Here is a 12540-nt window from a genome sequence, read left to right as displayed (position 1 = left end):
TAGACAGTTCCCCACAATTTCCTCCCAGTGTATAAATTGTTTTTTCAGATTTTTTATAAAGTCTTCTGATAAGGAATGTTGTTGTTATGTGCTGTTGAGTCGGCCCCGACTCATAGTGCCCTCCTTGGGTTTCCAAGGCAGCATCTCTGTGGAAGTAGATTGCCCAACCTTCCTTCCGAGGAGTGTTGATATGCAATAGTACTTAATTTTTACGAGGTCCCATTTATCTCTCTGTCGTTTGCTGCTCCTACTGCTGTGGTCATAACTGGTAACCCCTCACTAAAAGCTGGGTCCCACAGCTTTGTCCTACGTTTTCTTCCATGACGTTTATGGTTTTCGTTTTCACATGTAGGTCCTTGATTCATTTTTTTAATGGGTCTTAGTGTAGTGTATAGTATGAGACTCCCCATTTCTTATCTATCAGCAAATCTTGTTTCAAAACCCATGCAGGATCTAACCCTTCTCACCTCTCTAGTGCTTACACCTGGTGCAAGCCACCACAACCACCATTTCTTACCTGTAGTCCTGCAAGTGGTCCCTAATTGTTGGCCTGTTTGCATCCTTGCCCCCACAGTCTGTTCTTCCCCCAGTGGCAGCCAGATTGATCCTATTAAGCCAGGGACCAGGCATGACCCTCTCTGCCTGGAGCCCTGGGTTAGTCTAAGTCCTTGGAGAAACAGATACCAAGATGGGGATGAAATGTGGAATGAGTTTAGTAGGAACATCACCTGAGAGAGGAAATGGGGAGGGAGCTGGCAAGGGCTGGGAGAGTGGTCAGACCGGGATGCAGGTCTGAGCCAGGGGAAGGAGAGTGGGAAGGCAGGGAAGGATCTAGACTGCCGTGTGCTCTTAGGAAGGTTCAGCCAGGCAGTGGAGAGTCTCCAAGCTAGAGTTGGCATCCTATGCACCCCAGGAGCAGGAGGTATCCTTGCACACTCAGCCACTGGCTGGCAGCAGCCCATGGGGAGCCTGGCCTGGGAACAAATGTGGAAATGGATTTCCCAGACAGCAGCTGGGGCCTCTCATCAATTATGATTCCTGTAGTTGGAGGTCTGCAAAGGACATTCCTACAGCCGCTGCAGTCCTCAAAGTTCCCTTCCCAGTGAGAGTTGAAGTCAGAGTCCTCACAGTGGCTGCCAAGGTCCCTCCGACCACATGTCCTCCTATTCTCTCCCCTTATGTCCTTGTTCCAGCCACGCTGGCCTCCTTGCTGCCCCCTGAACACACCAGGCATGCTGTGTCACAGGCCCTTTGCACTAGCTGCTCCTGCTGCCCGGGAGTGTCCTCCTTGTGCTGTCCCCAGGACCACCCCTCTCTCCCTCCACTCTCTGCTCAGAGGGGGTCTTCCCAGCATGGCCCTTCCCACCACCCCAACCATCCTGTCTTCCTTCTCTGTGTCTCTCTGTAGCCTTTGGGGCCACCTTCCACTATTGTTACACTGCTTGTCTTGTGTCTAGTGTCCACCACACAGTGGGTGCTTAGATCAGGACTCCATGCAAGGCACAGTGGGCACCGGTGGCAAATGTGGGTCTTGGCCACAAGGCCGCATTCCCCTGTGGCAGTGTGTCTGGACACCTCTGTCCCCAGCCTCTGCCTGACCCAGTGCTCTCTCTCACTCTCGCGCTCAGCGTCCTCACTGCAGCCAAAGCGACCTTTCTCATACAGGCTCTGATGCTGCTACTTCCCACTCAAACACCTTTAGTGGCTCCCCATAGTCATCCTCAGCCTGGAGCTCCAGGCCTTCACTGAAGGCCTATCTCACCCCAGCCTCTCCTGCTGTAGTCACTGCAGACTAGAGTTCACCACCGTTCACCATTCCACAGATATGCCGTTCCCTCGGCTGAGAGCAGGCTGCTCTTCTCCACTGAGGGGGTCTCCCAGCTCCTGTCAGCACCTTTCTGAAACCCACTACCATCACCAATTCTCTCCCCATCCCACCCCAGAGTGCATCCTACAACTCTCTGTGTCTACAGGTGCTCATGCGAGGGTAATATTGTATTGCAAAGTCACCAGGGCTGGGTATTATAAGGGAGACCGATGTTCAGGTCCTGCAGGCCTGCTCCAGCCCTAAAGCAGGGCTGTGGCTTCAGTTCTCACCTCTGCCCACCTGGAGGAAAGTCTTGGTCCTAACTTCACACCTCTGCTGGGGCTGGTGACCATTCCAGGTCAACTAGCTCCAGCCTGGGTCCAGCTCCACTGCCCACAGGACAGCAGGAGGCCACAGGCACTGGGGGAAATGGGCATCAAGACAGACAGCCGCAGCTCGGCCCAGGCCGGGTCAGCTCAGCTAAGTCCCAGTACAGCCAAACCCCAGACCACCCCCAGGTCCAGCCCAGCATATCCTGGCCCAGCCCCACAGACAGCCCATTTCAAAGCCTGGACGGTCTTTTTTTCTTAATTTTTATTGTGATCTGGATGAAAATTTACAGAGCAAATTCATTTTCCGTACAGCAGTTCACACACATTTTGTTTCATGACATTGACTGCAGTCCCCACAATGTAACAGCTCTTTTCCCACTTCCTCCCCATAGTCACCTCTTCCCTGTGGCCTTCTTTCCTGTGCATTCCTGCCCCTGAGCTGTCTCCCTGTGCAAACACTGCCCTTCCGTTCTCCCACGATTGATCATTCTAAGAGGAGTATCTACCTGATGTAAATGTTCACCCCATATGCCTGTCTATTGTTTGGCTGGAAGCCACAGGAATGTGTTCAGTTCCAGACCTGAAGGGTAACTAGGGGCCATAGTCTTGGGGGTCTCATCAAGGTCTGGACAATCTTGCATCCACACACCGAGCGAGGCAGTTTCCCCCACTACCAAGGAAGGACAGGAGCTCCTAGTTTAGCACTTCCAAGCGTGTCCTGTTGACAAGGCCGCCCCCAGCATCTCAGCCTAGAAATACAGGTCACACCCTGAATACAAATGCAGCTCTACAGGTCAGGACCTGCCACTGGCTTCACTCAGCAGCTGCTAATTGGCAGCAACTGGAAAACCACCCCCCCCCTCCCCAGCCTCCCTGCCCCAGCCACAGCTCAAGGCTGCCCTGCGGGGTCAGAGCCCTGCGGCCTGGCAGGCTGCTCCTTTTCTCTTGGGTGTCCCCTGGCTGCATCGGCTGGAAGCAGGAGGCCTGTGGTCCCATCCTGGCCCCGCCACTGAGGGCTGTGTGGCCTTGGACACCTCTGGGCCTCTCTGGGCTACTCTGTGGAGTTGAGTAGCCAGCGTGACATGAGGGAGAAGGGGACCATCTCACGGGACCCTGATCCACTGCCCCCACCCCCACTGCCAGCCAAGAGACCATTCCCCGCCTCTCGGCGACCAGAACGTGTCCTGCCCAGAGGTCTCTCTGTGGGTTTGGGCCTACCTAGGGAGGGCCAGTGGCATGGGGCTCTGAGGAGCAGACCCCACCCCCCGACTCCCATGGACCAGGCTGGAGAAGACCCTATAAATCTCCCTCCAATGGAAACGGGGCTCCTCCGTGGGGTGACCCTGCCCTCCCTACCCAGAGGTAGGTTAGGAAATCCCTCTTCCAAGACCCACCCTCTTTCTGGCTCAGAAAGACCCCTGAGCTGATCCCCACCCAGGCTGCCTCGCCACCCCGTGTCTGATGCCCTTGACGTGAGGTTTCCCAAGTGCCAAATGGTTGATTACATGGGTTTTCATGCCCGACTGCCTCTCGGCGCCTTCCTCCTGCCTCCCCTCACTCTCCCCTCCCTCTTCCTGCCTCTGAGCACCACCTGTCTCTCCAGCCTGCCTCCAACCACTGCTTGCCTGTTGCCGTGGAAACCGCCTCCTTGGCAACCAGCCGGCATCCATATGACATGTACACACGGAAGGAGGTTCCTGCCTCTTGCTCGGGCTGGCAGTGGGCCCTGCTCAGGCAGCCCTGACGTGGGACCCCAAGCCCAGCAGGACCCCAGGGAGGGTCCAGGCTGTGTCCACAGGGAGGAGGGAGGCTGCAGCTTCCTTTGATGATAGTTCAGCTGCTGCTTGTTCAGCCCTTGCTACTCATCAGACCCTGGGCTTGGAGCTTCCGTGGGTGAAATCCTGCACCGAGCCTGCAAGGCAGATATGGTTGTTCCCATTTTACAGATGAGGAAAGTGAGCCCAGAGGGGTTAAGGGGGTGTCCGTGGCTGGCAAGTGTCGGAGCCAAGAGTTGAACCCAACCTTGTCTGACTTCACGTGGTTTCTTCCACCAGCTGGTGGCCTCCAATCAGGGCCAAGAGTGAGTGTAGCTGAGACACACTACACAGTGAGGAGCCCCTTCCCCATAGCCTGTTTGGTTCTGCTCACTTTGTACTGAGCACAGACATAGGTGCAGAGACTCAGAGACAAACAGGCAGGACCTCTGCCCTCCAGGAGCTCCTGTCTGGAGGGTGGGGTTGTTGGGGGTTGTTGCTTGCCTGGGCCCCGTTGGGGGGGGCCGGGGGGTTCGGGGCTTGGGGCTTCCCCAGCCAGCAGGGCTCACTCACTGACTCAGGCTTCCCTGGAGGAGACTGGGGGTGGGAGTGCTGTGGTCAGAGAGCGGGTGATGGGAGCTCAAGACCAGAGCCCAGGTGCCTCAGGGGTGCTGACTGCAGTGGGTGAAGGGAAAGTGTAGGCAGTGGGAGGTGGCATTCTGAGGTCCTAGCTGGATTCTGGATGCCCTCAGCGTGAGTCCAGTGCCCTAGGAGGAAGAGAAGGTGTGTGGTCCCGAGAGTGCCAAGGTCTCCCTTGAGCATAGACTGGGCTGTGGGATCTGGGGAAGCCTAGAAGGTGTGGGTGGATAAGCCGGACCCTCATAGGGGCAGGGCTTTGAACCAGGAGAATGAGGCAGACGCCAGGAGGGTGTCCTGTTGGATCAATGGTTGCAGATGTCGTGGCTGCCTGTTGCTGGCTGCTGGGCCTCTGAGGGCCTGGAGACAGGGATGGTGGATGTGAGTCCAGGTACCCTTCCTCTTGCCGCCGGGTAGGACCTCAGATCGAGCCCAATGAGGTCACGCATAGGCACTGTTGGGGGTCTTTGAGGTGGTGGGAGGGGGTGGCAGGTGCACAGACAGGAGTTCGTGCCAGGCAAGGTGGATGGCAGAGTACCCGGCATGGTATGGCTCAGCAGGGCAGGCATCCCCTCACAGCCTGTGGCCCATGGGCTCTGCCTGGCCCTGGGCTCCCATGGGGGTGTCTGTAATAGGCTGGGCGGCCCAGCACCGAGGACCCAGGCCCAGCCCCACAAACACCGCCCTGACCCTCCCTCCCTGTCTCCTGCAGGCCCTGCAGCGCCGTGAGACAGAGGTCTATGCCTTCATCAAGAGCGAGGCCAACAGCCCACCCTCCGAAAGGAGCCCTCTCTCCCAGGTACACCGGGGTGGGCAGCAAGTGCAAGCCTGGCTCCTCCACTAAGTCCTCAGACCCTCAGTCTCTTCCTCTGTGAAACAGGAGTTTAAGAGGCCCACGGGTGTGCCTCACCTCTATTGACCTGGATCCTTCCCCGAGCACCTGGCCCAGCAGCTCAGAGCCCATGCAGTAGTTTCAGTCACTGCTCTACCACTTCCCAGCTGTGCAGCGCTGGCCAAGTTACCCAACCTCTCTGTGCCTGTGTGTCCCATCAGTAAACTGAACAGCCTATCAGTACCATCTTGGATTTGCCATGAAGATTGGATGCAGCACTGAGAGGGGTGCCTGGGACCCAATAGGTGCTCTTGGGGTGTGAGCAGTCCTAACTACCACCAGGCCCAGTGCAGAGTCTACACTGGCCCGTCAGGCAGGAGTGTTGTGCTTCCAGCCTGCCTCAGGCTGGCGCTGGCTAGGATTAGGAGCTGACTTGGGTGTCAGCCCGGCTGGCTGGGTCAGGGCTGGGTCAGGGCACCTTAGTTAGTCTCACGACGGGACTCAGGGTGTTGCTCAATCAGATCTTCTCTCCTAAACCTTGTTTCTTCATCTGTACAGTGGATGAGTGACACTCCCCTACAGTCCCAATCACCCCTGATGCCAAGTTTGCAGTGCCAGAGCTCGGAGCGCTACCAAGTACAAATGTTTCTTAAGTCAATACAGAACCCCATGCCTGCTGATGGGCCCACTGGCACCCTGGCAGGCTGGCAGAGAGTGAGGGCCTGGGATGTAACCTCCCTGGGCCAGGCTGGCACTGTCTGGTGGATGGATCTCCCTTCTCAAAGCCCTTTCTAGACTCAGCCTTGAATCTCATTAATATGAGGACAGTGGTCGTGCACAGGTGGAATTCTCATTTTCCACGCAGGAGATCCAGGTTGGATGCTTGGCCAGGGTACCTCACAGGCAGCTACCATGCAAGGAAGTGAGGGTGATCTGGGGTGGTGTCCCCCAAAGGGTGCTGGTCAGGAGGGACGGGCATGCCCCACTCCTCCTGACGCCTCAGAGCACATAGACACCTGTGGCCTGGCTGTGAAGGGTGGGTTCTGGGGAGGGACCAGACTAAGGTGTGAGCGTGGGGACAATGGGAGGAGGCTGAGCCCTGCCTGGTGAGTAGGGGTAGAGCACAGGTGGGGGGGCTTCCGGTCAGAGGGACCTGAATGTGGGGAAACCCGGAGGCAGGCAAGGGGAGCCCACATGGCTGCGGGGACAGAGAACAGGGCTGGAGGCAGAATGGTGGGAGAAGATGCCGGCGAGGGGACCAGGGCTGTGTCCTGCGGGTTGAGGACTGCAGGCAGGCCTCCAGTGAGGCTCTGCTCGGAGCAGTCCTTCTGCTTGCCTCTGACTCGCACTGAATTAGGGTTCAAGTTCGTCCTTCCCTCTGTACAGTTTTAGTTTGCTGTGCTTTCAGGAGGAGCTGTACAGATCTAAAGAGGAAGAAGAGTTCGGCCTTGTCTATGAGAATCTCTAGATCAGCAGCTTGTTCTGAACCAGAGGCACTGGAGCTGCCCCTCTCCCTCCAAAGTACTGGGTCAGTGCCAGCAAGAAGGCCCGGGGACACCCCATCACCTCACCTCACATCCAAGGCCCTCCTGCCTGGGCCTGGCCTGCTGCCCCGTTCTGCACCCCAGCCACAGCCGTGGACTCTCCTGTGTCTTCACACCTTTCCCGAGACTATTCCTTCTGCCAGGCGGGCCCTTCCTGGTGCAAAGTGCAATTCAGTCCTGAGGGCCTGCCTGGACGCTGCCCACCCCCTGGGTCCTCTTCACCATCTCGCACCCCACAGAGCTGTGTCTGCTGATGCTCTCTTGGTTCCAGCCTGCACCACAGCCTCTTGTTTGGTGTGTCCTACTGGCAAGACGGCCTGTGAGCTCCGGCAGGCCCCCTGCAGCCAGTGCCGTGAGCAAGAGCATGGAGAGGCGGAGGAATAAACCTGTGACTATGCAGCCGGCCCCACCTCCTCACTGCTCCCCTAGGCCAAGGGCACAGGGCGACCACACCAGGCATGAGCGGGGCGCTGGTGTGGGAGGCTGTGGGGTCTGGGCACCAGGAGCAAAAGGCCGGTGCAGGGCCAGGTCTGGGGGCACGGAGGTCACCGAGGGGTGGGGGCCTGGACCAGGGAAGGTCCCGGCATCCACCCTTGAGAAAGGAGCTTCTGGTCTGTTCGTTTCCTGAGGCTGTTGTAACAAAACACCACAAAATGGTGGCTGTAAACAGCAGGAATTTGTTGTCTTCCAGGTCTGGGTTAAAAGTCCACATGCAGGTGTTGGTGGCCATGTTGTCTCTGGAGGCTCTTGTCTCTTCCAGCTTCTGGTGGCCCCGGGCATTCCATGGCTTGCAGATCCATTGTCACATGGTGTCATCCCTTGTGCGTCTCTCTGTGCCTGTCTCCTGCTTTACAAGGACATTTTTTTTTTTTTAATTGTGATTTGGCTGAAAGTTTACAGAGCAAATTCACATTCCATGCAGCAGTTCACACACACTTCGTCTCATGACGTTGACTACAATTTACCCCAATGCAACAGCTCCCCTCCCACTTCCTCCCGATAGTTATCTCTTCCCTGTGTCCATCCCTCCATACACTCCTGCCCCCTGAGCTGTCTCCCTGGGCATACATAGCCCTTCTTTCTCCATGCTTGTTCTCTCCAAGGAGTGCATCTACCTCAGGTAAATGTTCACCTCATATGCCTGTCTTTTATTTGGCTGGAAGCCACAGGTGTGGGTTCAATTCCACATCCGAAGGGCATCTAGGGGCCATAGTCTCAGAGGTTCCACCAGGCTCTATCAGACCAGCAAACCTGGTACCTGCCCTTTTTGTTTTCTTCCCAAATGATTTTGAGTTTTATTCCATATTGTTCTCGCTCTCTATCCAGGATCTCCTACATAGATCCCCTTCTGAGTGGATGACAATGGTAGCCGGGCACCATCTCGTTCTTCTGGTTTCATAGTCATATAGGCTTGTGAATCACATGATGTACCTGTTGCTTGAACTAATTGTTTCCATGAATCTTTGGTTTTCTTCATTCTTCTTTGCTCTGGATGAAGAGAGACCCATTGTTGCATCTAGATGGCTGCTTGCAAGCTTTTAAGATCCCAGTTGCTACTCACCAAAGTAGGAGGTGGAACAATGTTTTGTGTAGTATGTTATGCCAATGGAGCTTGATGTTATAGGGACATTTTTCTTTTTTTTTTTTTAATTAGGATTTGGGTGAAGATTTACAGAGTAAATTCACTTTTCATACAGCAGTTCACATATACTTTGTCTCATGACATTGACCAAAATTGACAATGCAGCAGCTTCCCTCCCACTTCCTCCCCATAGTTACCTCCTCCCAGTGTCCATCCCTTCATACTCTTCTGCACCCTGAGCTATCTCCCTGTGCATAAGCAGCCCTTCCTTCTCCCATGATTGTTCTCTCCAGGGCGTGTGTCTACTTGAGGTAAATGTTTAACTCACATGCCTGTACTTTGTTTGGCTGGAAACCACAGTTGTGGGTTCAATTCCAGACCTGAAGGGCATCTAGGGGCCATAGTCTCAGTGGTTCCACCAGGCTCTATCAGACCAGCAAACCTGGTACCTGCCCTTTTTGTTTTCTTCCCAAATGATTTTGAGTTTTGTTCTATATTGTTCTCGCTCTTTATGCAGGATCTCCTACATCCCTTCCAAGTGGATGGCAGTGGTAGCTGGGCACCATCTAGTTCTTCTGGTCTCATAGTTGTATAGGTTGCAGATCGGATGGTGTACCAGTCTCTAGGACTGGTTGTTTCCATTAATCTCTGGTTTTCTTCAGAGACCCATTGTTGCATCTAGATGGCTGCTTGCAAGCTTTTAAGATCCCAGTTGCTACTCACCAAAGTAGGAGGTGGAACAATGTTTTGTGTAGTATGTTATGCCAATTGAGCTTGATGTCCCCTGCGACTATGGTCCCAAGCCCGCAGGATCAACTACTCGGTCCCTCTGGGTAGCTGGCTGTGACCAAGTAATGACCATAACCTTGCCCCTTGTCAGCTCTACTATACACCTGGGAATTCTGATCATTCACATGAACTTATAGGCCCATTGTTTGCCAACCCTATATATGATCTTGGATACACTCTCCATTTAGACATACCTAATTGTTAGCTTGTTCACCCATCTATCCGTCCCTATACCCATATTTGCTTTCATTGACAACTCAGTACTGTATATGCAAAGGGCTTCATATTTGTTGTCTGTACTGCCCATGTAACTCTCTCTGTCTTTCTCATCCCCAATGCTGCCATATTGGTCACTCACATTTGGTACATTGCCCTTCTCTTCCTACAGGGACATTTTTCATATAGGATTAGGACTCACCCTAATCTAGTATGACTTCATTTCAACTTAACTGATGACATCTTCAAAGACCTTATTTCTAAACACTAAAAAGCTCATGGGTACCAGGAGCTAAGACTTCAACAAATATTTTGGGAGGACATAATTCAATGATGACTAGGCTGTGTGGAGAGGCAAGCTCTCCAAGAGGCTGGAACTTAATTAGCCTATGTCTGTTCTGGGAGGTGAAGCTGCCTCTTTCTCCCAGGGCTGGCACCTAGGTCCTTGCTCTGACAGCCTGGGGAGGACAAGCATGGGGACAGTGTCAGACAGGGTACAGTGATGCCCTCCCTTGGGAAATTGGAGCCAGGATGCCTTCTTGATGTCCTCTCTGTCCTCAGCCCTGGACCCCTGCTCCTGGCCAAGAATTAGCCTTCTCCCGCCGGCCCCAGGGGAGTGACCTGGCCCAGCTGCACTGCCGCACCTCTGGCCCAGCCCCCCACTCCACACACACACCTGGACACCATCATCTATGTCCTCTCAGCCTCCCAGCAGCTGCCCAGCCCCTCCACAAAGCAGCAGAGGGGGCCTGATAAAACCTAATTAATTGGTTTATCCCCTTCACTTGGAACAACATTCCAGCTCCTTCCTATGGCCTACACAGCCCTCCGGTACTGCTTATCAGCAGGCCGTCACCCCTTCTCATCACCCCTCTGTGGATGCAGACATTGCAGCATCATGGTCTGACCTGGTGCAGGGCAGTGGGAGGCCGGGGGGTCCACAGAGAGCACAGAGAGGTCGAGAGGAGGAGGGTACAGACAGAAAGGCAGGCCCTCAGAGGGGCTGGGACACAAGGTGGGGTAGAGAGAGAATGTTCCAGGGCCCCCAGTGTGCAGCAAGGAAGCCCCAGACTCTTCCCCAGCCCATGGGACTGAGAGCTGGGGGGTAGGGGTCGGCATGGCAGGGGAGGGGCCTTGGAGGCCTTGGTCAGGAAGGGCAAGCTGCAGTCTGACGTTGTGAGTGGAGGAAAAAGGAGAGGAGAGAGGAAGGCAGCCCTGGTTTCCTGTGACGATCAAACCCCTCGCTGGTGCTCAGAGGGCAGATAAGAACTCTGGCACCTGGAGAGACCAGGGCTGTGTTTCCTTCCCGACTCATTCTTCAGACAAGCAGGACAGTGGACAATCTGGCCACCTGGCCTGCAGCCACCCCTCTGCCTGCCTCTGTCCCCAAGGTGGGCAGATCGGGACTACTGAAGACAGGCAGAGGGGGAGGGGGGAGGGGGAGGCTAGGAGCGGGGACAGGACCCCAGGGAGAGAGGGCTTGAGAGAGAGGGAAGGGGGTTGGAGCTGGAGGGCTTAGAGCTAGCAGGGAAGTCCTCAGAGGGACAGGCCTTGGGTACTACTTGCTTCTGTCTGGACCCTGTCCTAGGGGCTCAGCCCAGAGGGCCAGACGTGTGTCTCAGGGTCTTAGTAGATGCTGGCCTGCCCTTGACCTGGCTGGGCATTTCTGAGTGGAACCTGCCCTGCACTCCCATGCCAGGCCCAGCCACGCTCTTCAGAGCCTCAGGGCATGGGAGACATTTCAATGACTTGTGACGCCTCAGGCTCCACCCCTAGCTTCAGGGTGAAAGAAAAAAAGCAGTTCCCTCAGTGGTGACTCACCGCAAGTGTGTCAGCGTAGAACTGTTTACAGTGGCTGGTTTGTTGGAAGCAAATTACCAGGCCTTTCTTCTGAGGCACATTTGGATGGGCTCAGGCCAACCACCTTTTGGGAAGCAGTCGAGCACAGGAACCGTTTGCAGAACCCGGGACAGCAGCTCCTGTTGGGCAGTGTGGAATCCACTCCTAAATGGCTATAATCAAAGGCTCCTATCCTGCTCCTAAGGAGCTCCAGCTGCAGGTTAGTGGACAGGGCATTTGACTGCTAACCAGAGGGTCAGCAGTTCAAACCTACTAGGCACTCCACGGAAGGAAGATGGGGCAATCTACTTCCATAAAGATTTACAGCCTTGGAAATCCATTCGGGGGTTGCTATGAGTCAGAATCGACTCTTAGCAGTGAGTTTGGTTTCTTTTTTTTTTTATTTTTTCTAATTCAGAAATTAAAGAAAAGAGTTAAGCATTAGGCCACTTACTAAAAGGTTACTGGTTTCAACGCATCCAGAGGCCCCTGAGAAGGCCTGGTGACTTGCTCCCCAAAGTCATAGCCACAGAACGCTGTGCAGTGCCTCTACTCCACACACATGAGGTCACCAGGAGCTGGTCTCCACTCAGTAGCAGCCGGTTTGATCCTGCCCCTGGAGGCATGTTGCTGCCCCCGGCCCTCCCTTCCATTCCTGCCCCAGCCAGCACTTACTTGACAAACTCATCCCTGGAAACCAAGCAACTACACTCAGGAACCTGAAGGGGATGCGGGAAGCAGAGCCCCCCACCCCCACCCACCCCGGCAAAAATTTCCAGAGGATTCTGCGAAGCAGAGTTTCCATGACAACACACGCCGGTTACACACTGAACCTCGGTGGAGCCGGGATATTCTTTTCAGCCAGCGTCACGGGCACTACCTGGGCACGGTGGTCTCGGACAGAAGACGGGCCTGGCTCTCTGGCTAACCTGAAATTAAGTTACAGGCAACATTGGCCTCTCAGGGGGAAAAAAAAAAAAACAACTCTAATTTAAAGGCCATGCTCATTCTAAAGGTCCCTCTGGGATTTCAGCAACGGATTTTTATGTAGTTCAATAGCTTTTTTGGCAGGCAGCTCAGCCAGGAGAGGTGGTCTGTGAGTGGCGTCAGCTGGCCTGGCTGAGTGGTGTCTCTCTGTGCCTCTGGCGTGCCAGGGGGTGTCACTTGCCCACCTGAGGCGATTCCTCTACTCCAAGAGGGGGTGACATC

General features: G+C 54.9%; 1 protein-coding gene across 1 annotated transcript in view; it reads left to right on the top strand.

The window, feature by feature from the left end:
* The window catches only part of NFAM1 (NFAT activating protein with ITAM motif 1), a 22662-nt gene extending 15833 nt beyond the window's left edge, over positions 1 to 6829 (top strand). Inside the window, exons 4-5 of the mRNA XM_007941789.2 lie at positions 5242 to 5328; positions 6770 to 6829. Of these exons, the coding sequence (XP_007939980.2) occupies positions 5242 to 5328; positions 6770 to 6829 (147 nt within the window). The remainder of the gene's footprint in view (positions 1 to 5241; positions 5329 to 6769) is intronic.
* The last annotated feature ends 5711 nt before the right edge of the window (positions 6830 to 12540 follow it).

The sequence above is a fragment of the Orycteropus afer genome, unplaced genomic scaffold (assembly GCF_000298275.1).
Source record: "Orycteropus afer afer isolate SDZICR_OR568_19922 unplaced genomic scaffold, OryAfe1.0 scaffold00083, whole genome shotgun sequence".
Classification (NCBI taxonomy): domain Eukaryota; kingdom Metazoa; phylum Chordata; class Mammalia; order Tubulidentata; family Orycteropodidae; genus Orycteropus; species Orycteropus afer.
This window is presented reverse-complemented; position numbering and strand designations above follow the sequence as displayed.